General features: G+C 40.0%; 1 protein-coding gene across 5 annotated transcripts in view; it reads left to right on the top strand.

Moving 5' to 3' along the window:
- LOC121506247 (histone deacetylase 4-like) overlaps positions 1-24,625 on the top strand; it is a 98,696-nt gene that overhangs the window by 53,692 nt on the left and 20,379 nt on the right. For all 5 annotated transcript variants that reach the window (XM_041781961.1, XM_041781959.1, XM_041781960.1 and 2 more), the window contains 8 exons: positions 463-613; positions 4,586-4,709; positions 7,885-8,003; positions 16,935-17,063; positions 17,148-17,257; positions 18,203-18,337; positions 18,466-18,658; positions 22,932-23,155. In XM_041781961.1, coding sequence (XP_041637895.1) covers positions 463-613; positions 4,586-4,709; positions 7,885-8,003; positions 16,935-17,063; positions 17,148-17,257; positions 18,203-18,337; positions 18,466-18,658; positions 22,932-23,155 — 1,185 coding nt within the window. The remainder of the gene's footprint in view (positions 1-462; positions 614-4,585; positions 4,710-7,884; positions 8,004-16,934; positions 17,064-17,147; positions 17,258-18,202; positions 18,338-18,465; positions 18,659-22,931; positions 23,156-24,625) is intronic.

Genomic DNA, 24,625 nt, shown 5'->3' on the forward strand with positions numbered 1-24,625 from the left:
GCCTTTTAAAGGAAGTGATGAACTTAAAGTGTGTTGGAACATATTCATATGACTAAAGAAACCTTTATGAAGCCGTTTAAGTGACAGTTTGCTAATTTGCAGAGTGGCTATATGAGGTACTTGCCAAGAGTAAGTGTATTAGCTACAGGAGAGGCTGCTCAGCATGGACCTTTAAGTAGAGAACGACCTGTAGCTAGACTATACACAGACAGGATTGTTTTTCCATGTAATTTGTCAATTTTAAGAACAACTAAGCAGAAAAACAATGCTGGAGTAACATGCAGGAACTCCAACAGGTCTCTCCTTAAAGAGGCCACACTGCGCAGCATCTCCTACAGCTAATACTCTTACTACTGATTCTTTCTCTTTTTAATCACCGCAGACTTTCTCAGACATGAGGCAAAAAGGGCATTCAGTGCTGACTTTATCGTTGACGCTCTTTGTCTTTGTTTCCTCTTACAGCAACAGCAGGAGCTTCTGGCGCTGAAGCACCAGCAGGAGCTTCTGGAACACCAGAGGAAGATGGAGAACCACCGTCTGGAGCAGGAGCTGGAGAAGCAGCAGAGGGAGCAGAAACTGCAGTTACTGAAGAACAAGGAGCGAGGACAGGAAAGTGAGTCACAGATCCAGCACATAGAGATGCTTCATTAATGAATGGGTATTAATATGGACTGTACATGTCTGTTTCCTTGCGTTGTACAAAAGTAAAGCTAAAGATGCCTGAATATTTGAATATTAAATTACTGTATTGCTAGATTTTTTTTTCTTCTTGTGTTCCATCTCTACTCTGCTAATCCAGTTAAAAACACTGCAGAGGACACATTTGTTAACAGAGCTGTTGATCACATCTGCTCTTTTAACATCTAATAATTAATAAAAAAAAAAACAACACAGAAAAATCAACTCTTGGACTCAAATCAGAATGATATTAACTAACCACCACAGCAGAATCTGGGTCAGAAAAACAATTTTTTGCTATGTATTTTGATTTATAGTTTCACCCATGTCCTATCTGTTAACATGGAGGAACTGAAATGTCCTGGCTTGGCTTCCTTTTTCATTTACAAATACAGTCTATGTGCTAAATCAAAAGCAAAACTGTGGCTGCAAAGTTTGTACACCAGGCGTCCAAACTCGAGTTTGACGTATTTCCTAAAGTAGACAAATTTCACAAAAACACATTTTTTTGTTTGTATACCTTGAGAATTCACACAGCTCAGTCTGATTCTGAGTTTTGACTGTAACTTTTCATGTTTTTTCTCACCTCCCGTGCGACAAATTGGCACATTAAGAGCAGCAACAAATATTGGAAAACGAAAAGCGGTTACTGGAGAAATTATGTGAAAAGTTTCACACCTCTTTGCTGAAATTCTGCTCTGCACAGCCAGGCATCAGGAAAACAGAAACAGCTACATAATCATCACTCTTGCTGCTTGAACTTCCTTAGCCTCTGCAAACACTGTAGGTTTGTCTAAATGTTAGGTTGGCTTTTCATCTCATTCTCTATGACTTTCAGCAGGACAGAGGATGAGCAATTGTCAATAAAGTTTCCTTTGAATGCTCCTACAGATGTCAAATGAACTCAGATGTGTCAAATAGCTCTCACTTTGCACACTCAGCATCACCAACAGTTACAAGCTGACTATCAAGCAGTGGTGATTCTAGAGTCTGATGAGTCTTGGGCAAAAATTCCAAGGGGCCCCTTTATCTAGCATTGATCCCCACCAATATTGACTTTGGCAGCTATTTTAAATTCAGTCTTAATCTTAAGATTAAAATGTTTATTAGTTTTAGTTACATTTTAGTCATTTTTGCCTTTGTAGTTTCAGTCATATTTTAAGCGACGAAAAATCTGAAACATTTTAGTCCAGCTTTAGTCAATAAACAATCTTAGATTTTAGTCTTTTCTTTTAGTCAAGGCATGTATTTCCTTGTTTTCCCCTCTAGAAGTCCTCTGTTTTGCTATTCCAGTGATGCTTATAGCCCTTTTTTGGATGCTTCTCTAGGGAGCCTGGGACTTGCTAGAAATACAAATCTCTATAGATTAAATCCACATGCATAATTCCAATAATGGATGTATTTTTATCATTTTTTTATCCATTTTTTATCCATTTTTCGATCGTTTCTGCTATAGCAGCTACTGCTGTCCACTGTATTGTCTATTTTGTATCCCACAATGCACTGTGACAGGCTGTGACAACCGGTGGCAGGCTGTTTTGTCATTTACACTTAGATCCTGGAGAAGACGGTATGAATAGCACATTACAGAAAGAAAGAGAGACAGAGAGCCTGTGCTGTGGCCCTCTGTGTCACTGCAGACAGCAAAGGCTTTGAGTAATGCCACAAATAGAGCAAACACAAAGACATGCAAGGACTTTTTTTTTGTAAATTTCTGAATATTTTAAAGACTTTCTGAGATGGGAGAACAAGTTTGTGCAAAAAAGTCAGTCATTATTGATTATTGTGTGTCACACATAAAAATCTTGATGTTTTCTGTTAAATTATTTTGTTATACTCTTTTTGTCCCATAACTTTTTTCAAGTTAATCATATGACGCTACTGCAGCACATATATTCTAAAAGCCCAAATTGTTCTGATAAAACGATATTTAGAGCTTGACTGTGCACCCCAGGGTTGATGTTTTGCAAGCTTCTTAAGACAATAAGTTCAGGTGAGACAAAACGGTTAAAAAACAGCTCAGGGCTTAGAGGGCTGATGCTGGCAGAAGTTCTGTTACTCATGTATCTCTGTCCCCCATAATGAAGGATAGACCAACAACAAAGTCATTTACAATATGTATGTTACAATATGTATATGAGTGAGTGCTGCTAGATGGGGCCCCCTTAGGGGGTTTCCTACTGTCACTGCAAATTTTGCACATTTTGAGTCCCTGCTTTGGTTTATAGTTATTCAGAGTTCAAGGACCCCCTACTAGCCTAGGGCCCCAAACAGTTTCCTACCTTGCCTGCTGATAAAGAGCACCTCTTCTAGCAAGCTAATATTTCCTGTTAGCTTGAGGTCCAGAGCTGTTTTCTGCTAATTTGACTGTGTTTCATCTCTGTATTGACAAGGTGGTTTCAGCTGGTTTCTGCTAGTTTGTTCAAGCAAAATCAGGAAGAAATGGGTGTTATTATTACCAGAATTTAAAATGTGCATGAAATTCATCTGGCTGGATGGGAGTAGTTGATCAGGCGTTGTTTGGCTGTATGCCCCCCTGTACACAGACAACAGTGGTCAAGCTGAAATTCTGTCCAATTAAAAAATCATTTTTGTGACTCGAATTAGTCAGAAATGGCTTTAATTTGCATAGTCTTGAAAAAACCAAAGCACTCCAGTCTTCTGCTGTTCACTTCTGAAGGTTAAAGATGACATAAATAAAAGTTTTTGGGACCCACACATCTCAAAAGACGACATGTAAGTCATTTCGTGTTCCCATTTTGAGAGCCTGACGTTTTTTATAGCATCTGCTGGGGGTCTGAGCTGCTTTGCAAGAACGCTTCATTCAGATCGCACCAAGGTTAAAAGGACCGTTGAGATCTGCTTTCACAGTGTGTGTTTCTCTGAATTCAAATGTCAGCGTGTATGTGTGTTTCCGTTTTACTTGGAGAACCTGTGTATTTACGGCGGTAAACGAGCTGTATTAGCCGGTGGCCTTGGCGCACGGAGGGCTAAGCCGAGCTATTACCGCTGCCTGCTGGATGTCTCTCAACAGTTCATTGAAAGCCAGCGGACGGGAGTCCTTGAGAGCAGTTTACACACCGTATGGAAAGCGGTTACAGAGCGAGGCTGCATCTGTGCGAGCCAAGTGTGTGTTTGTGTTTGAATAAGAGGAAGATGGAGGTTGCTCTGTGTGTTTGCTCTCACGTGTACCTGCGTGAGTGGTTTGTGGGTAATTTTCTTAGGCTTTTGTGTCTTTATTCTGCATTCTTATTTCAAAATCCCTCATCTTTAGCTTAAATGGCAGCTTATTCAATAGTACATGGCTGTAGCTTTGGGGGATTTTACTTATTAAGTGATCTTCTGAGGTTTTCTGATGTGTCAAAACAGAAAAAAACATGTCAATTTAAGTTTGAAAGAGCTCAAAATAATAGTCCAAAGATGCCTTTTTTGCCCAAATGAGCCCAAAGCCAGATAACTAATGTAGAGTTCTGTTCAAGGAGAAAAGTCCTGAAAATTTTCTGAAACTTATTCACCAGTAACCTTGTAATTTATCTTATCCCATACCTGATTTAGTTCTGTATCATTTAAGCTTGGTAAATGCTTGAAGACTTTAAATCTACAAATCATTTTTAAAAGGATAGTATCATGCATTCAGAGACAGATTTTCATAATTACACATCTCAAACTGAGAGATTACGGTATGATTTAGCACATCTGGGCATCCTGTTAGGTTTAAGATGCTTTAAATGAAATCCTAAGTGTTCTAAGTTCAGGCTTGGATGTTCTGTGAGTGATTAAAACCCTCTTAGAATAAATGAACAACTGGTGGGCCAGGGATAAAACCAAAAATCAAGCTGCCTTAGACTTTCTGGAAGCTGTTTTTAGAGTTGTTCCTCATTCCTCTCCTACATCTTGGTTTCTCAAGGCGCTGTGGCGAGTACTGAGGTGAAGATGCGGCTGCAGGAGTTTGTCCTGAACAAGAAGAAGGCCCTTGCTCAGCGCAGCCTCAACCAAGGAGGCCTCCCCAATGATGCTCCGTACTGGTACCGGTGAGAAACAGCTCCATCATCAATAATAAGAATGATACCTCTTAATATGATATCAATATATTTAATTTTACGAGATCTGTATCAAAGTTTTCAGATCTGGTTTTGTGACATCCCTGATAGCTAACAGAGAAGCGATGAAGTAAAGACTCATTTAGATGCTACTTTTCACTCACAGCTGGTGGTTTGCATCATAAAGTAAAAGAAAAACTTTGCAGCATAAATTTAATTCCAAATAATGACTGAAAGCAGTAAGACAGTAGAATCCACCTGCATATCCTTATAACTTTAGACTGTAATTCTCTCTTTCTGACAGCAGATGAATAATGTATTAGCTTTTGTCATAATCTGTCACCAAGCTTCCCGTCTTCCTCACCCGCCACGCTCTATGAGCCTGACTGAGCGATGGATGCAGCAGGGTTATAAAACAGACACATGCACACTCACACACGTGCACGTGAGAGCAGGATATTGGAACCCGATGATAGGGGCTCTTAGACCACAGGCTCAGCCTTGAACGTTTATTGTAGCATCTTTGGAGCCGGTTCGCAGGTGTGTTGCCTCTCTTTGTTCACCGTGGTAATCGCTGTCATTGTCTGTGTATAACAGTGGACAATTTGCATGACTAGAAAACAGTTATGCAAACTAAATTTGTGAAAAGAATCTGATTGTCAGTCCCTTTTTCTCTTTTGCGGTTTCTGGATTGAAAAGCAGGGGTTAGATGAATTAGACACTGAAAGGTCATCTCTTTCCCTATTTATTCTGCCTTTCTTGTGGAAGACATTGGGCAAAACCTACATCAGCTTTATAATGTGTTCTTAAATCACTTAATTGTTCTCATCTTTTTCCTTAAATTTGGTTAGAGCCATGTACTTGTAAACTGTAAGCTTGTGCACATTCTTCCAAAAAAGCACAGAAAATTGCCCCTTACATGAGACTGCAAAGCTGTCTGCAAAATCAGAAGGTATACAGAACCGAGATGGGAAGTAGTGAAGATGTCAGATGTCCACATAAAACTGTGAAAACAGCTATGCACTTGACTGCAAGTGCAGGAGTACTTACATGGTTCTGAAGTGGATGTAGTCCTGCTCCAAATCACAATCGCTTTAGTTTCATTTCACTTGTTATTAGCATGCAAAAAAGTTTCTAATCAGCTTCCTTAAACTGAGAGACGGACATCGATCCCGCCGCCATGATGACAAGAAGAAATTTTCTCCAAGAATGTCTGGGGAATGAGGTCCATTGTTCATATGTCATCTCTTCATTAATAAAGGAAGCATTTCAAACAATTACAAGAGTAACACCATTACTATAACTATAGAAAAATAACTCTTTTATAAATAGTCTTTGTAATGACCACTCGTGTTGCATTGATTTTCTATGATTAAAAACAAAAAAAAAATAACTGAAGCACAAAAAAATATGTCAGGTGTACTTTGAATTTTTTTAAAAAACAAGATAATTCCAATTGAAATAGATTTATATTAAACTGCAACACACTAAGACTGTTCTCTTTTAATGATAAATTGAAATGTAGATACTTTTCCAGACAAAAACATTTATTAAGCAGGTGTTTGGTTTTAAAACTACCTTTACAGAAAAAACCTAGTTTATACGACCAGCCCAACATTAGTCATGCAGGACATGGTAGTCATAGGTCCAACTAGGGCTGGGTAGTTATGGCAAAAATCAAAATTAATTAAACTTTTTATCTTGATTATGATTAATGAACGATTATTCCACTTCCAATCTCAGACTCGGTTTCTTCTGTAAATTTTTGTATAGTTTTAAAACAAACAACTGAAAGAAACACATTATTAACTATTTGTGGTTATTTATTGAAACATTAGAAATCAAAACAGACATCAGCTGAAATGAAAATGTTTTCGTAAAAAGTCAAATTTTTCCAAGAAAAAGGGAAAAAATTGAAATAATTGACACCGCGGGTTTATGCCAGTTAGAGGCTCTAAATGTCGTTTTCAATTATATTTTTAATTAATTGCCCAGCTCTACGTCCAACTGTGATCAGCTGATGACCAGCTGATCCTAATTATCGCATCCAAGCTCCCACAGCCAATCACAGCTCTTTCTCTCAACAAAGCTTAACGTCCTCCATCCCAGCTTCCTCCTTTATAGCATAAAGCTTGTTGCACCCTTATATTCAGATTCATGCTACTATGGATTAATTACTTTTGAGTTATTTCTATCGTATTCAGTACTCATGGTCATAGATGTATATGGGAGTTTCTAGCTATGCACTCCCTGGAAAGTCAAAGCATGCTGATTCACTAACCCAGGGAGCATCTTTTGAGTATAACCTTCTCTGCCAAGTGAAACAAAAAAAAAAATAGCAAAACTTTCCCTGCTGCTGTGACTGACTGAGCTCTCCAACTTCATGACTCCTCACAATGAAGCATATGACATAAATAAAAATAAAATCTATGGAAAATAATTGGCAAAATATGGAAAGGAAGACATCAGGCTAAAATCAGTGGATACAGATTAAAAGAAATATCAATTGCTGTTATCATGATTTTGTTGTGGCCCACATACCAAGTATTGTATCATATCGTGATTAAGCCTGCAATTTCCACCCCTAATAAACACCTTAAAATGTTTAAACATTGTAGATATTTAAAAAGTTAATTTTGCGCAATAAAAGCACTTCAACCTGAAAATGCAAATACATAACCAAATGCATAATGTTACGTAACCTTTATGTGTAATAAAAACACCCACAGGACTTTCAACAGCTGACAGTGATACCATCTTTCTCCTTCCTCTCCACCTGTCTCTACTTTTCTATACCCTTCTCTCCTGAATGTAAATTTTCTCCTCTCATTGGACCCATCAGCCCCCTCACTTTTGGGACAGACGAGTGTGTACATCCACTAGTCAGGAACATTTGGTCAAGAGCCAGCTCGGCTTAACTTTTCCCACAAACACCACCTTATTCTGTAGGCTGTGAGCAGATGGCAGCACGTCTGCTGGCCTTGCCAAAGGATTTGCATGATGCGTTAATCATAAAGATCTTTGACAGCCATGAAGTTAGATACATTGTGAGGATTACTCTTTGGGTCACATGTCCACTGTATTTAGATTTTTGCCCTTGTAAACATAATCTTGTTATCTTGGTAGTGCTGTTAAATCTCTGGATATTTGTGTTTCTGTTCCACAGCAAAACTCAGCACAGCTCTCTGGATCAGAGCTCGCCTCCACAGACTGGTGTCTCCACCTACAACCACCCTGTGCTGGGTGTCTACAACCCGCGTGATGACTTCCCACTGCGAAAAACTGGTACATCACACACATAAACACTAACACATTTATTTTGGCAGTGCAGATCTGTCTGCTCGCTCCTATGCAGCCTTACATTTGAGAGGATAAAACTAGCAACTGTAATGTCCAGTAGCTTTAATGCAGACTCACGTCCAGCATAATTTAGATCAGGCATCAGGGCTCGGCACCATTAATCACATCCACATTAGGCTGTCAGGGTCTCCCAGCATCCCCCACATGAGAGTCTTTGAGAGAGTAGAAGCGTAGGTGGTTCAAGAGTTCAATAGAGTGAGTTCAATAGAGTGAGAGAGGTTTTTACCATTTTAGAAGCTGACATTTATTGGTTTTTAAGAGTTCTTAATCCTGCTGGGTTGTATTAAATCAACTATTGTTTTGCAAAGACTTAAAAAACTTGAGTTTGACTGACAGTGCTCATAAGTACAGGTTTATATCAAATTGCTTTTAATGGCTGATGGAACCTGCATCTTTTGCTAGGATGCTTAAAGATTTTTGCTTATTTTAGGATTTGGTGCTTTCTGTAGTTTTCCGTCTGATATTTCTGCTTCCCTTCATTTGTCTGATAATAGCACTTTTAAACCAACTTGCTCAGATGGATTCTATTTTAACACTTTACCATATGGGAGCGCCTCTTCTAGTAATGCAGCAATTACTTTTGGGGTTCCCCAGGGCTCTATTCTCGGCCCTTTATTGTTTTCAATCTGTATGATAGCTCTGGGCCAGGTAATTCGCAGCAGCAATATTTCTTCACTCTGTTTAGCTTACAGTGGACGCATATTAAACCCATGAGCTGTCTCATTTGATTGCTTGCTCATATCATGCCTTCATGGATGCTAATTAAACCTTTAACAAAGCAAAATACTTCGAGTTTTCACAGCATTGCAGCAGTACAAAAAGCAAAAGTCTAACTAAAAAAAAATCTCAATTGCAAGTAAATATATAGAAAAATACGTTTTCAGACAATACATACAGTATATAAACGCCTACATAAAGAAGAGACACTATAAACAGATGATTACAGTAAAGAATTAAGAGCCAAGAATGGTTGCCGTGCAAATGAAGCAAGATTTCAACTGGAAATAGATATGGAAACAGGACAATATGAAATTAGCCATACAGAGTAAAAAAAATGGCTGTAGTGCATAAAAAAAAAGAATATAAATGCATCAATAAAAATATAAACAAAGGTATACAAAGTGGACTAGGTAGAAAATAATGTATAAGGGCAAGAAAAGGACAAAGTTACTGCAAAAACTGTTGAGTGGTTATCAGAGTGACTCTGTGGCTGATCTATCAAGTAAAAATACATTAAAAAAAAGTGATGTCTAACAGGAAGCCCTAAATCTTTGAATGCATGCATATTCTAATATCACTTGATTTTAAGCAGTGTAATTTGTTATGGATTTGTGGAGAGAAAAAGCAATGGACTGCACTCAGCTTGTACAAACACAATGGGCAAAGACAGTTAACTTTAAATTTAAATTTTATTACTTTTCACCTTTAGCCTCCTTACCTTCTGTTTTACTTTCACTTTTATTGTTATTTTATGGTACTTTATCATTCAAGGAGTATTGCTGTTGTGTTTGAAAGGAAAAGTGCTGCATTTAGATAACGGTTGTTTGTAGAGCGAGTGCCTTTGCACCCTGTGAAAAGGGCTTGTTTATATGTTAACTTTACCTCTGCATTGAGCATTGTTATAGTCAATCTAGCTGCGTAGAATCCTGCAGATCCAGAAAGTGTCTCCAGGCTTCAGTTCTTCAAGCACAGACCTCTTTGCAGAGTAAAATCAGCTGTTTGCACTCATTTTTCAGTTGTGTGTGTGTGTACATCTCAGTATGTGTGTGCAAAGTGCTAGCGGTGTGTGTGGTGTTGTAGCCGTGAAGCAGCGGTCGTCTTACAGTGCAATTATTCACTTAGCGCGGCGGCAGGAGGCTACAGCCAGCGCTGCAGCCCTGTTGACTCTGAGCCTCCGGGCTGCTGGCTATAACAGCAGAGAGACCACAGTTGACACTGGCCCACACAGCCACATTCCACCCTGCGAGCGAGCGGAGAAGAAGACGATGAGAGGGAAGAGAGACATAGAGTTAAAGGAAGCGTAGGAGATGAAGAGTAGAGAAGGAACAGTGATAAACAGAGAGATGGAGCATAGAAGATGAGCATTTTGCGGCTTCGCTGACCATCTGAAGGACCTCAAGACATTTTTCTTCATGGAAAGAAAAACATTTGTGGTGAAGGATGGAGGGAATGTTGGTTTCTTTTTATAAGCAGGGCAATAGAGGATGAAAACACAGAGGATGGGAGCTGGCAAGCAGGGTTTAAACTCATCCAGCAAGTGGCACTGTGATGCTTTACTTCAATAAAAACTAGGCGTGAGAATGGTAAAGAGTGCAGAGATCGACTCTGGACTGTCAGTTTGTCCCTTGATTTCTATAAGGCTGAGGATTGTGCTCGTCTGTTGGAGAGGAGAGAACCTGTGCCACCCTGATATTTGCCCACAGCGATGACGTGCTTTGCGGGGTTTACTTATGGTAATATCAGCTCTGGGGAGGTTAGAGGCTCTTTTATTTCACCGCCTGGCCATAAAGTAAAAGACTGGCACCCAGGGCTCCCAGCAACGGTCGAACGGAGCAACAGCGCTCTTTTGTGCATCTCCTTGCTCAACCTTGTGCCGCTAGAACTTTTATTCAGATATAAACTGAGTATCACAAAATCAAATAGTGCTAAATGGCTTAAAATTGTTGTTTTCAGCTTCTTAAAGAGGCTGTGATGATACTATGACTTTACTACTTTCACAGCACCACCAGCCATCATCAGCTGGACCTGTTTTCATGATGGAAATCCTCTTTCAAAGGAAGCATTGGATGTAATTGACGTCTTTAACTGTAACACTCCATATGTGCTGGCAGTGCAATTTTTGCATAATAAAACAGACTTATCTTTCTCAATCACACAATTATAATTCCTAAACTTGCTTGTGAAAATGTTTGAGCAAGTATGCACACATGTAAATGTACATGATCAGATAGGTTCCCCTACTGTCTCATTTTGATCCAGGAAAACCCCTGGTCGTGCTAGTCGGTATCAGAACTAGTTGGTTAAAGTAGTTATTTATAGTTTTATAAATTCAAGCCTGCAATTCCAAGGGCGATTATGGTTTCTGCTGTAATAAATCAGTACAGTGGACACATGGTATATCTTCTAGTGGCTTGGCCGTATTCAGTGGACTAGCCTAAATTAGAATCTGCCTTAAATTTATGTAGTAATTTGTTGTCTAGGAACATTTCTGGTGGTAACCAACCTCCCTGACAACATATTTCCTTTGGCTCAGATTGGGCCAAATGAACAGCAAAGAAGTGAATGATGGCCAAAGTCTGGCCCAAAAGCCATGTTAGAACCACTACAAATCCAGGTCTCTACCAAGATTATACCAGCTATTATCAAGGCTAAGTGCTTAATGTACATTCCTTTCAGTATGGAAGGTATGGCAAAATGCATGTGGTCCTTATATGTTATGCTGTTTCATATTTATACCCAAAAGTCAATACTACTACCTGAGTCTACCAGAGAAATTCTCCTCTACGACTTAAGGTATGGCAAAGTGTATGTGGTTATGTATCTCAGCCAAAGATGCCAGATCAATGCCATACAAAGCTCCAAAGATGATGCTATCATCCAATTTACGCCACTTCAGCAGGTGCTTGTGCCTAAAACTAGTTCCTATTTAAAGCCAACATGTATTTTGCAGGTTGAATGTTTATAATATGTATAGAACTGCTGGGCTGACAAAGTAGTGAGTTACAAACGTCCATTCATTGACTCATCTTGTTCTCTGGAGTCATATTTACGTGGTGGTATGTTAAGCAATACATCCATTTCCTCAGCAACTTTTCATTCGTGCCAAGGAATCCATAGGAGATACAAAGTCTCTCCAGCTCGATCTGGTTCTGCCTGGATCTTTACTTGATTGGAAAGCCTTTAAATGGTGGTGTCCAGGAGCCATCCCAATTGAATACATGAACTGCTTCTGTAGTAAAGACCCCAGGTAGATTAAGTGGGAATCCTAACTAGGGATGCCTAATTTGTAATATTGTTTTAATACTTGCATATAAGCTATTCATTCAACTTTCAGCACAGGAATGTGGACATTTGCTTCTAAATGGGATTGAAAGAGTGTTGCTAGCACTGCTCCGTCTAGCTACATAGTAAAAATAAAGCTTAGTTTTGACCTTTTCCTGGGTAGACAGAGCCCAGCCACCCTACTGAGAGCAATGTCCTTTCCTATATCTATGATCCCATTGAATCAGCACTTTTAAGTGCTGCAGTATAAAACGCCTGAAGTTGACTTACTGCTAACTGGTTATTTGCCTGACTATCACCCAAGTTTATGAGAATGCTGCACTTTGCCACTCAATAATTTACATAACTGATTATGGGGGGAATTGCCACTATTTTTTAAATTGTTTTAAAATAATTTTTGTTATAATGAAAATATTAATGATTAGAACTTAACTGCTTCAATAAAAAGAATCAGAATTATTGTAATGTGTTAGTGGAAGAGGAATTGCGTGACAAGAGGCATTCTGTGAAAACCTGAGACAAATGGAAGCTTTTAAAATCATTAGCTCTTATTACATGGGGCACATTTAAGGGTCAGAGAGCATCATATGGACTTACAATCTACCTCGTCTGCATCATGTTCTCACATACACATGAGTGCCTCGGAAAGCTGCAGATGGGCTGGGAAAGTTCGAGGCACCCTGACTCTCTGTGCCCTTTTGATAGAGCCGAGGCAGAGCATGCTGGTCCTGTCTTTTCACTGTGGGTTTTTTCGTAGCCTAACTGGGGCAGCCAGGCCCTCACACAGATACAATAGCTCATACGCAGACCGCTACTTTACAGAGTATGGCGTCATTTGAAGACCAGACTGAGCAGCCCCCCCCATTAATACATAGCAACATGCAGGATTTCACCCAGTGAATACACAGCCTTTCACCTCTATAGTGAGGCCCATTTTAACAGGTCGACAATGCACCATCTGTGCATTGATATCATGTGTGATTGTATGTGCCCATGCCCCCCTCTTGTTTCTATGTAGTAGGCATGTTAAGACTGTGTGGCACTGGGTATCACTTCCAAGTTTATTTAGCCTTATTTGTCTTAGTACAGGCTTGTGTATGTAAGAAAGTAGAAGTAATTGTTTAGATTTCAGACAGTTAAAGTGATAATAACAATGTCCTCAGATCAAAACTTGAGAAAATAGCTGTTGATATTAGTCATTAATTAAGTAAAAATTAGTTTATTATCATCCATCCATTGCCTTCTGCTGACATGAGGTCAAGCTAAGGCTAAGAACAATGATGTTTTCCAACTTGTCCTTGGGGATTCTGAGGCGTTCCCAGCCCAGAAAGGATATTCCCTCCAGTGAGTTCTGGGTCAATCCCCTGGTTTTATTCCAGTTGGACCTACCTGGGAGACCTCTAAAAGAGGCACCCAGGTGGCATCTTTATTATATGCCTGAACCACCTCAACTAGTTCCTGTTGGTATGAAGGAGCAGCAGCTTTCTTCCACTCAGCCAATATTCAGTGGCTTGTATTTGTCGAACTCTACCTTATCTTTCAGTCACCCAAAGCTTGACCAAAGGTGATGGTTGGAACATTGAAGAAGATTGACTGTAATTGTATTTTTCAATCCGCTGAAAAACATTGAATATTGAACAGTCTGGAACAAAAACAATTGAAAGAGTTTTTCTGCTGAGTGTTGCGATGAACCAAGGTTAAATTAAAATCATATTCATAATTGTATCTTCTTTTTTCCTCTGCCTAAAGCTGAAAGTGTGCCAAGGATTATAATTGTGACTTAGAAAAAAAGTTTATGGTCTTTAATCTTAAAGGTATTTAGCTTAAAGTGTAAAGTGATGACATAAGCTATAAATATTTAATCGAAAGGGTTTCCTTAGGGAAAAAAATGGAAATTACACTTGTTGGCTGCTTTTCTACGCAGCTTTTGCAGGATTTTTTCACCTTTGCACCTTGTTCCCCATTTGGATTAATCTTTTCACTTTTAGATACAATTTGTGTGGAAACTTAATATGGTCTAAGAGCAAAATAAACATTTCTAATCACTGAAAGATCATTATGTACAGTCATGTGCATACGCTTTAGGCATAAAGGGCGCTAAACAGTCATCACCGGCCTGATGTGCCACAACCTGGAGCTGAAGAGAAAGGGTGAGGCAGCCAGAGTAACGCTGGACACATGTCGACGCACTCTTGTGTTGCTAAGCAAGCCAAGTTCAAGCTCGTCAGCATCTCTTTAGTCCAGGCCTTTTTACCCCGGCTAATATACCCAGAGACCACCAGCGGTTTTTGGGCCCTTGGGCCATCCACAGCACAATCAGAGGCTTGTGTCAACCCTACCACCTGCCACATCCACCCCTTTCTCCGCTGTGAGGGTGTGGTTATTTTTTCAACAGATTATTTTCCTATGCCACTGGTTATATGCGGGACATCCAGAGCACGACTGGGGTTGTGTCAGTCCTCCCTCCTGGCCTCTTACTCACCACATCTACACCTTAATTCAGCCTCAGTTTTTGGCCCAGAACTGCCTAAAAGTTCTGCACAGTACTGTACTTTTAAAGTTAAAATATTCAGAATTAGGTCTTGGCGCAGTTGGTTTCCTGTTTTCCGTTTTGGCTTCTTTATACGCTGATGACATAAATTTTCAACGCCATAGAAATGGTCTTTCCAAGAAAACTTTCATCTTTGTTTTAGAATTATCCATAAAAGAGGTTATAGGCCAGTGGACCTTGGAAATCTTTATTTGTAGTTAATTGGCTCCACAGAGTTCCACCTACGTCAGTTGGTTCGACTCCAACTGGCCTGATATGTTCCTCCTACTTTGAGCTACTGAAGTTTCACGCCTCAAACTTCACACTTCACTCTTTTTCACACGTTTATTTTTATCTGACACTTCAATCGGGATTATGTTAATTTTTGATGAACGTCTACTTAAAGGATTTTCCAGTGAGATGTGGTTTCATGAAAAGTGGCTTTTCATTCTTCATAGCGTCTGTTTAAAGTAAGAAATCTAGTAGCAGATTAATCTGGTTATATCACAAACAGGGTTAGCGGTGTACCACTTTGGATTTAGGCCTCCTTTGGTAATTAAAAATTGGATAATGAATAGTGAAATTATCCGACGCCGCTGATTGGCAGGGCAAAGTAAACAAAGCGTTAGCCCCAATGGCCAGAGCCAAGGTGACATGCCGTTCCCTTCTCTCTGTCTCCATTCACAAGTCGGTCACAGCGTACACAAAAGACCAGAAGGCCTTTAGGCATTCAGACATGGCTCCCTAATTGGAGCTTATTGCTTTTTAGCCGCGATGCTTTTGGGAAAGTGGTTCAGAATTTGGCAAGTTCAGAAAGCATCTGAACCGGGGGGAGGATTTGTACAATAAATAAAGAGCGGCATGTACCAATATGTCGAGCAAACAGGTTTTATAACAGAGCGGATCTGTGTACGGCACTCCGTGATGGATTGATGTGAGTTTAAGATGAAAGCCTGGGAGGCTGTAGCTCAGGTAACACTCCCACCCTTTGATCGATTTGTCCAGAGCTGTAAAGTTTAACCCCAAGGAAGCTTGAAATGGTGATGGAACACCACATAACCAGCTTTATCTGCACGCAGTGTCACACTTTAGTTGGTCAGTTGATAGTTTAAAAACATAATTTCTAGGTTGATAAGATTGTTTACAAGGAAGGTTTGACCTTTCCAGGGCCTCTGTAACACACCAAAATCAACAGAACACATTCAGAGGTAGATCACCAACTCCCATGTGTTGGTGGAGTTTGCTGGTTTTGAAAAGGAAGCTTTGACTACAATTCCCGGCTAGATAAAAATGTCTAAGCTTAACGTTAAGGCCTGTTTTTGTTGAATAATGAGGCAGAAGCATTTGGCCTTAATAAAGGCTGTGATTAATCATGGACATACCTTGTTAAATGGAAGAAACAAGACTTGTATGATACTGTAAAACTTCATTAAGTATGACTTGATTTAGTCTTGTTTAACAGGGATTAAGCAATTAATGGGAAATCCCAGTATGGCACAACTTTGCCATTGCTTTTTACACACTCCATTATACTTTATTTGATGTTTTTTCAGTACTGAACTGGGTTTGATCAAAGCTAACCTTTTAAAACATCAAAAACACCAAGAAACAAGCATAATCAGTCGGTGGTAGATCAGCGACTCCCTTGTCTGCCAGGTATAGTTGGTGTTTTTGTCAACAGTGCCTCGCAATTTTGAAAAGACATATGTAAATTTGCTTTCCTGTTTCAAAAGGCAAAAAATGGCCTATATGTGGAATGATTCTTTTGCCTGTCCTTGTCAAAAACAACCTTTTCAGCAGAGATATTTAGATTGCATGCTGTTGTTGGAAGGATTGCATTCCAGACATCTTTCAGCTGCAGCCAAGAGGAATCTACTGGTGCAATTTGAAAATGTTTTGGTCCTGCAAGAAAATACGTAGAAGTGAGGCCCGGGGTTTTAAAACTATTGGCATTTCCTTTTATTCAAATCACAGAATTGAGAAAAATGTCACATTAACACTAACCTCTTAAAAAAGGCAAACAACCCAAGAGAGGACTTGACTGAGGCTGACTGATGATGGGGTTCAGTGGTACAAAAAGCAAACTACTCAAACTTATAAGTCTAACAAAACAGGAGAAAATATTAAGGGAGTTATGAGGAAACTGAACTGGGGACATGACCTCAAACACAAAGGAGGTTAAACAATGAGCAGCACTAGAAAAGAAGTTTTGCTACAGCTTTTTATTACTATTCCTTTTCCCTCACTATATACTGTAGCCAGTCAGTATTCAAACCATGAAAAAATCACTCAGTCTGGTCCCTCTGCCTCTGTCTATCTTTCAGCCTCCGAGCCCAACCTGAAGCTACGCTCCCGGCTGAAGCAGAAGGTGAGCGAGCGGAGGAGCAGTCCGCTGCTGCGTCGCCGAGACAGTCCCATCACCACTGCCAAGAAACGCTCGCTCGACATGGCAGGTGAGAGAAACTCAAACATATAGGGGAGCCTGGATCTTCAAAAAGCTCTCCTTTCTCTGTGTATGATATGTGTTTGTGTTTCAGATTCTGCGTGTAGCAGCGCCCCAGGCTCAGGCCCGAGCTCGCCTAATAACAGCTCCAACAACATCCCCAATGAGAACGGCATCACTGTGCCAGTGTCCAACAACACAGAGGTAACATTCTCAGAATATAGACATTTTTTGATGTCTTTTACCTTTCAAAAGTCTTTTCAAAAGCCTTCAAACTCAAATTTAAGAATACAAAATAGATGCAGCACCTCCTCTGTCTCTTAGGAGTAACTTTCAAATTAAATAGAAACGGTCCTAAAATCGATCCCTGTGGTACCCCACTGGTAAGCTCAACTGAGGACTGGTCTTCTGTTTATCCAGACTTTTACTGTCAGTAAGATATTGGGTAAAAGGGCTGCCTCAGTGCTCTCTGCAATTTAAGCATTTCTAGCATGGTGTTTCAATTTTCAAGGCACTAAGCTGATTTAAAACAAAAGCCCTCTAACTCAAAATATGTGAATCACTACTTTTAAAGATTTGACTTTTTGTCTTTTGCTTGTGCAAAAACTTTTAGCAAAGATTAATTTCCATAATTCTGATTAATGTCTCCTCTGCAGAAGTCTAAGTAGATGATAAACCTTCTATAACCTTCTATACTTGTAATTTGAGGCATAAAAACATTCAAATTATGTGATAATTTATGTATTATGCCACAAAACATGAGTTAGGGGTAGCTTCAGTTCAGCCTCATGTGATAGGCACAAAAACACATCGCAGCACTTGCAGAGAATCTACTTAAGGCTAAATTATAAACAAATTATGCAGCCTTATTCTGCAGCTTTATTAGCTTTTAAACATAGCAGCCTGTAGCATCCACAGAGCCTCTGAGTGAGGCGTGATGGGTCTGCAGAGGAGGAAGACAGCCGAGGAGTTGGCAAGAAGCTATTTGTGGCAGCCATTAGGAGCACTCAGGCAGTGTGGAGGAGGCTTGTCGCCGTGACGATTTCATATCGCCAGTAGCTCTCTCCTCATGTGTGGACATCTAGCGCTGCAGTGCTGTTCCTTCTTCACGCTGCAAACATGAATAAATCATTTAAATGTGCTTCCCAGGCGTCTCTGGCCCAGAGGCTGTGCAGCGGTGCTGAGCGGGGCTCCGTTAACCAGCTGTCCCTCTACACTTCACCATCCTTACCCAACATCACCCTGGGGCTGCCCGCCACTGCCACGGCCACGGCTGCTTCAAATGTGAGGAGAAAAACAGCCGCTGAGCTAGCCAAAGTCACAAACAGGCTACATGTGCATTTATTTATCTGGAAAATCTGCAGACATTTACCAGAAACACACCTCTCTTGCTCCCACTCCTTTTCCTTCAGGTGACCTCAGCCCAGCAGGATGGAGGTCTGCAGCCGGCTCTCTCTCTCAGCCCCCCCTTCCTCTCTGGCGGCCACTTGACCCCCTACCTAGCTGAGGCTGGAGCAGGAACAGGCGGACATGGTGCGCACAGTCCGCTGCTCCAACACATGGTGCTGATGGAGCAGAGTCCGGCACAGAGCCCCCTGGTGACAGGTCGGAGAAGTTTTAATAAAGACACTTATAATTAACCTTTCAGAACCCATGTAAAACTTTGGAATAATGATTTAGCTCAATAGAAACCCTTACTGATATATAAATGTTTGTAACTAAACCAAATGAACAGTCAAAACCTTCAAAAGTATGCCAGAAAATGATCAAACAGGAAAACGTTATTAATAGTTAAAATGTATCTTGATTATATGTATACAACAAGCAAACAAACTATTTTAATGCCTTTTTCTTCTTAAGGCTTCAATCCAAAGCAATTCTTTACACTAGGTTTTAAATTAAAGGTTGCATATTATGCAAAATACACTTTTTCAGGCTTTTCTAACAAAAATATGTGTCCCTGGCCTGTCCACAATCCCCACACAGGGCTTGATGCTAACTTTTTTCCCACGCACAAAGTTGACAAGTTAGGAGCACATAAAGAAATTTAGGGGCACAATGAAAGTTGATCAAATAATATGTTTTCTGTAATAAACGATGCAAATAGACATTTAAAAGTAAAATTATTTAATGAATTTGTATACAAAATATACAGAAAGGTAAAATCATCAAGTTTTTAAAAAGTATTGCAATTTAATTTTGTCTTTAATGTTATTTATTTTTAGGCTATCTGACAGTAATCATATGTACAAGAGCTCCATCTATCCTTAAACATTCTCCAGGTCCTCTGAATAATAATAACAATTAACTTAAGTACACTTCTGTCCCTGTGCTTAAAATGGTCATGGAGGCTGACTCTAAGCAGACTCTGGTATGATACTCTGATGTACAGAAAGATAGAGAAGAAAGAAACGCTCTAAATATTTTTGACAGTTCGCACACACCTATTTTTTGGCGTAAATACGAGTGAAACACTTGCACTGTCGAGCCCTGCCACAAGAATCAGAACCCCCCCTTTCTCCACCTTTCAGAAAATGTGTGCTGAAACAAGCCATTCTCAGATTTTCCCCTCATGATGTCATGTGGGGAGTTAGCCCCGCTCCCAGGTTTGGTTGGCCCTCCCTGCTTGGAAGAAAGTTCCACCTTCCTCTCCTGACCCTCCTCTCAGTTGCCATCTAAGAAGAGGATCAAGAGAGCCACATCCAATAAGCTACATCCATTTCCTGAGAGGGGCGGGGTCAGACAGCTCATTAAAATTTAAAGCTACAGACACAGAAACAGCTCCTTCTGAGCAGGGCTGAAACAGAGGGATTTTTTAGACATGCAAAAATCCAATACTGGAGGTTTTTTTTTCAGCAACAAACTTCACAGGTATGTTTTTGGACGTCAGAGACCAATATAAACTTTTCATAAAGGGGTACAATATGTGACCGTTAAAGTATCATACCTTATGGTACTGTATCATCTTGTCTTGTTTCATATCTTATCATATTGTATCCTAAAGTAATCTATCTTAAGGTTTCATATCATATTGTATCGTATCCTAAAGCAGGGGTTCCCAACCATTTTTACTTGAAGCCCCCCCCTACTTGTTTCCAAGTCAAGTTGGGCCCCTGTTCAAGACCCGAACAAAAAAATATAGCGTCATATTGTTGCCAAAAATCAACATCCATTTATTGTCTCATGGATAAAACCCTAAGGAAGTGGCTTTTCACAGGTTTTTCTTACCAAAAGACCATTGTATAAACTGTTTATTAACTGCTTTATCATGATTTTATTTAATATTTGAAAGTCTAATCTTGACAACCTAAGAACAGACAAAGCCTCGTGCCCCGAGATCTTTGACGCCCCGCCTTGGGGGTCCTGGACCTCAGGTTGGGACCCACTGTCCTCAAGTATTGTATCGTATTGTGCCGTGTCGTATCTTATCATACTGTATCCTATAGTAACTTATCTTAAAGTTTCATACCCTTTTATAGCTTATCCTAAAGTATCATATCTGAAAGTATCATATCATTTCATATCGTGTCCTATTGTATTTTATCCCAAAGTAGTGTAACTTAGAGCTTCATATCCTAAAGTTTTAAATCTTAAAAAATCATATTGAATTGTACCATTTCAAATTGTATTGTATCATATTATATTATAAATTATTGTATTGTATATCGTCATATAATTTCTCATTGTATTGTTTCATATAGTTTTTTATTGTACTGTAACTTATCATTTCTTAAATGGAAATTTTACTCTGCAAATTACAGACATGGTTGATTTCTTACAGTATTAAAAAGCAGACGTTCTGCGCGGTTATTAGAAATTACCAGAAATCCCTAGGTAATGTTAGTCCCGTATGAAGTAAGGTATAAGACCTGCTAAAAAAAATCTTTGATGACTACAACCTTGACTTAAAGTAAGTTTAATTGTCATCAAGGAGATGTAAACTAAACTAAAGTGCTATTTAGTTTTAGTTGAACAGTCATAATCCATGATATTTCTCCTCTGTGGGTAAATCCATCAACACTGTAGCTCTCCTGCCTCTCAGCTGTAGACAGCAGGGATCCATGGTGACAGAGAGCACAGAACGCACCAGTGTGATTTGGCACCAGATACCCCTCAAAGGGTTAAAATATTTTTCCTTTTTTGGTTGAAGAAGCTCTTGAATATTCTGACACTGAGCAGACCATCCAATGAAAATGACAATGAGAGCGTCGTTAAAGAGATGGAGCAGCATGTCTCTGTCTCCTCTGGGTGCTCCACAAACTAAGTCACAGTTTTGCCACTTACCGTTAACTCACTTACTTCAGAGGTAATTTGGCCTAAGTCAGGGTCAGAATTGCCTAAGTCACAAAGGCATGTTCATAATCTAATCCTCTTATGTTGATAATTGACTGCCAGTATTTTGTACGTCAGCAGTCACCTATTGCCATAACTTTTTTGTGTAGAATGGTTGATGAATATCATATACTCTATAGTGGATGCATTTTTTCTGCCTCCTGAAAAACTTAGGAGGAAGATGATATCACATTTGTAAGTTACCGTGTGTTTCCCACCCTTAATTTCCAGTATCTACAATACAATGCCTGGGCTTTTTTCCTATGGGTCCAAAGGGATAGTATGACTTATAACATTAAATTGTGTAGTGGTAGAGACAATTGTTGTAGTAGTTTATGTAAAACTGTGAAAACAGAGAAGAAAAACAACAGATCCCCCGATACAACTCTGATTCTGACTTTGAGTCTGTGTCAGTTTTGTTCCTGACTCACTAAAAATGAAAACCTCAGTGTGTGTCCCCTGTGTGCCCCTCGCGCTGACAGACGTCCATTCATCTGCTCATACTAATGAGCCCCTTTCATATAGCGTACGCAGTGAAAAGTGTGACATGCTAGCATTGTGCGCCCTTTCCCATCAGCTCATTCATTGACTATCATTTAGCTGCTATTTTCAGCGGGGGCTTCGATGTGAATGGGCAGTGACGCACATACAGTCGCATGTACGTGTGTGACCACACACAAAAAACTTACGACAAGGCCGAGAGCACGCCCACGCACAGGCCCGGTGCAGACGTTTCATTCTACGCTCATACAACTGAAAGACGGGCATCAAAGAGAGCCTCGCTGTGTGCGAGGGCTTTGTTTAATAGACTCGCTCTTTCTTTCTTCTATGTGGTATGTGATAATTTCTAAAACACTCAAGTAATCAAGTCATTTTCTCTGATATTTTCACAGCAATCAAGCATCTCAGATCATTTCCCAGTTACTTTTCCTGGCTGTAAATGGACTAAGAGGCTCACTTTCCCTGCCTTGTATCGTCACAATAGAAGGACGGCAGTATGGCAGCACAGATGGCATTTTTTATTTGGTTCACAAATACATCTGCTGGCTAATCTTAGGTCCAACACCAGTGGAGTGAGACAAGAATTCATCTTATTTTTTTAGGCTTTATGTGGAGGCTTTACAATTTTACTGTTTCATTCAAACACAAACAGAAGTAGCCTTTCTTTGACAGTCATTTCTCTTCTTCCTGTAGGCTAACTAAATTAGATTGATTTGAATATAATGTTTCATAATCTTCCTATAGTTAAGGCAGATAAAAATGTATAAAATCTCAGCTTGCACTATGAAAATGGATGCAACATGTCTGAGTATTACCATCACTTTAGAGTAAAGAGGAAGAGTTGACGATAAAAGCCCTGGTGTCTTATTTGAACATACATCATGAAGCTGACAGCCAGTTGTCGACTGAAACAAGGCCCTCTCTGTTCTCGTTCCCCTCACCACCCTCTCAGACAACTTCTCCTCCTAATAGTTATCACTTTACACTCTGCGTCCTTGGTTTCATCTCCTCTTCTTACTAAAAGTCTCTTTGATTTTCTTCAAAGGTGTGAGCGGCCTCTCCATGTCCCCGGCCGCCTCCATGGCCAAGCTGCAGCGGCAGCACCGACCCCTGGGACGCACCCAGTCGGCCCCTCTGCCCCAGGGGAGCGCGGCCCAGGCTCACGCCCAGGCCCTGGCCCTGCAGCAGCTGGTGGTGCAGCAGCAGCACCAGCAGTTCCTGGAGAAGCACAAGCAGCAGTTCCAGCAGCAGCAGCTCCACCTTAACAAGGTGAGGAGAACGTGTTGTCGTTGTTTACACCTTTCGTAAATATTTGTCTGATTGCACAAGTAGATTTTTATATCTGGAATGAATTTGCCTCCAGCGACCACTTGTGATCAAATCTCACTTCTTGGCACTGTACACAAATAAACACTTAGCTCTAATTAACTTTATTAGCCCATAAAATTCATCACTTGTCTTGCAATAAAACTTCCTGTCCCTTACCTTTTCATGCAATTCCCTGATCCTCTAATGCACCCACTACCTTCACTACTGCAAGGAGTAACGTGACAAGGATGAAGCAGTTTAAGCATAAATACTGACAACTGAAGAGGAGTTACTTATTGTGATGTACTTTGTTAGTCACATACACATATCCCCATGTAAATGCACTGCTCTGAATGTTTAAGAGCATAAATATAAATATGTATGAATATATTCATCTGGCATGGATGACTGAGGACTATAAGATTTCTGCCAGACTAAGTGGTTACACATAAGCCAGTCAGCTCTTCGATTACTTCTACCTATGCATAAGCTTTAAAAATCTAGAAAGGGACTCATGTAAACTGTAAAACATGTTTATTCTGGGATATTGCCTTTTCCAAATAAAAAAGAGGAAAAGGAGGAAAAGAGGTGAAGGAATAAAAGAGAAATGATTATGCCAGAAGACTTTGGCAACAGCAAAGAGGCATTGAATTAGACAACATGAAAAAATAAAAGCAGGCTTAATTGTTGCTCACCAGGCAGCAACCTCCTGCTGGAAAATAAAGCCAGTAGGCAGTTTAAAAACTGTGGTTCCTTCTATTATCTACTTCAGCATGTCTACAAAACCAGAGTTCCTATTTTAAATTTGTGACTTTAGGTGCAGCAGATGTCATACTTTAGCAAAACCAGAATGAACTCCATCAGTGCACAGCTTCCCCTCGTCCCCTCACTTCTTCCTAGGACTGATCCTGAAGAAAGCTGGTAGCACACTACAGGATTTTTGGCCTGAGTTAAAGCTTGTCACAACAGAATACTAGTCCAAATACCTGCAAGAGCCAATGAGATCAAGCAGCATGCAAATGCCACCAACTGAGAGTTGCATCCTTGTTCAGCTCACAAACATAGTAGTGGGTATAAGCATAACTGAGCTTCAAGCAAAGTACAATACTGGATTTTTGGCAACAACATGAGGACCTTTATCTCTTTCAAGACATACTACTTTAGGTCTATGTCATTCATGTTTGATCGCTAGTTTCTGTGAGATCTCGTCATTGGAATCACAGCTGTAAAATTGTCTCTACAGAGTGGTTGAAACTGTTTTTAAGATCAGTAAATGTCTAGTGCAGTGGTTCTCAACTGGTGTAGCCCAAGGAGCTACCACCACCTCCTCACTGACAAATTGTGACCCAAATTTCTTCAAGTTTTCAATCTTTTACAAATGTTTTAATGAAAATGGGGGAGTCTGGACTTGTAGAGGAACAATAGATGTAA

This window comes from Cheilinus undulatus, linkage group 24 (assembly GCF_018320785.1).
Source record: "Cheilinus undulatus linkage group 24, ASM1832078v1, whole genome shotgun sequence".
In the NCBI taxonomy this organism is placed as follows: Eukaryota; Metazoa; Chordata; class Actinopteri; order Labriformes; family Labridae; genus Cheilinus; species Cheilinus undulatus.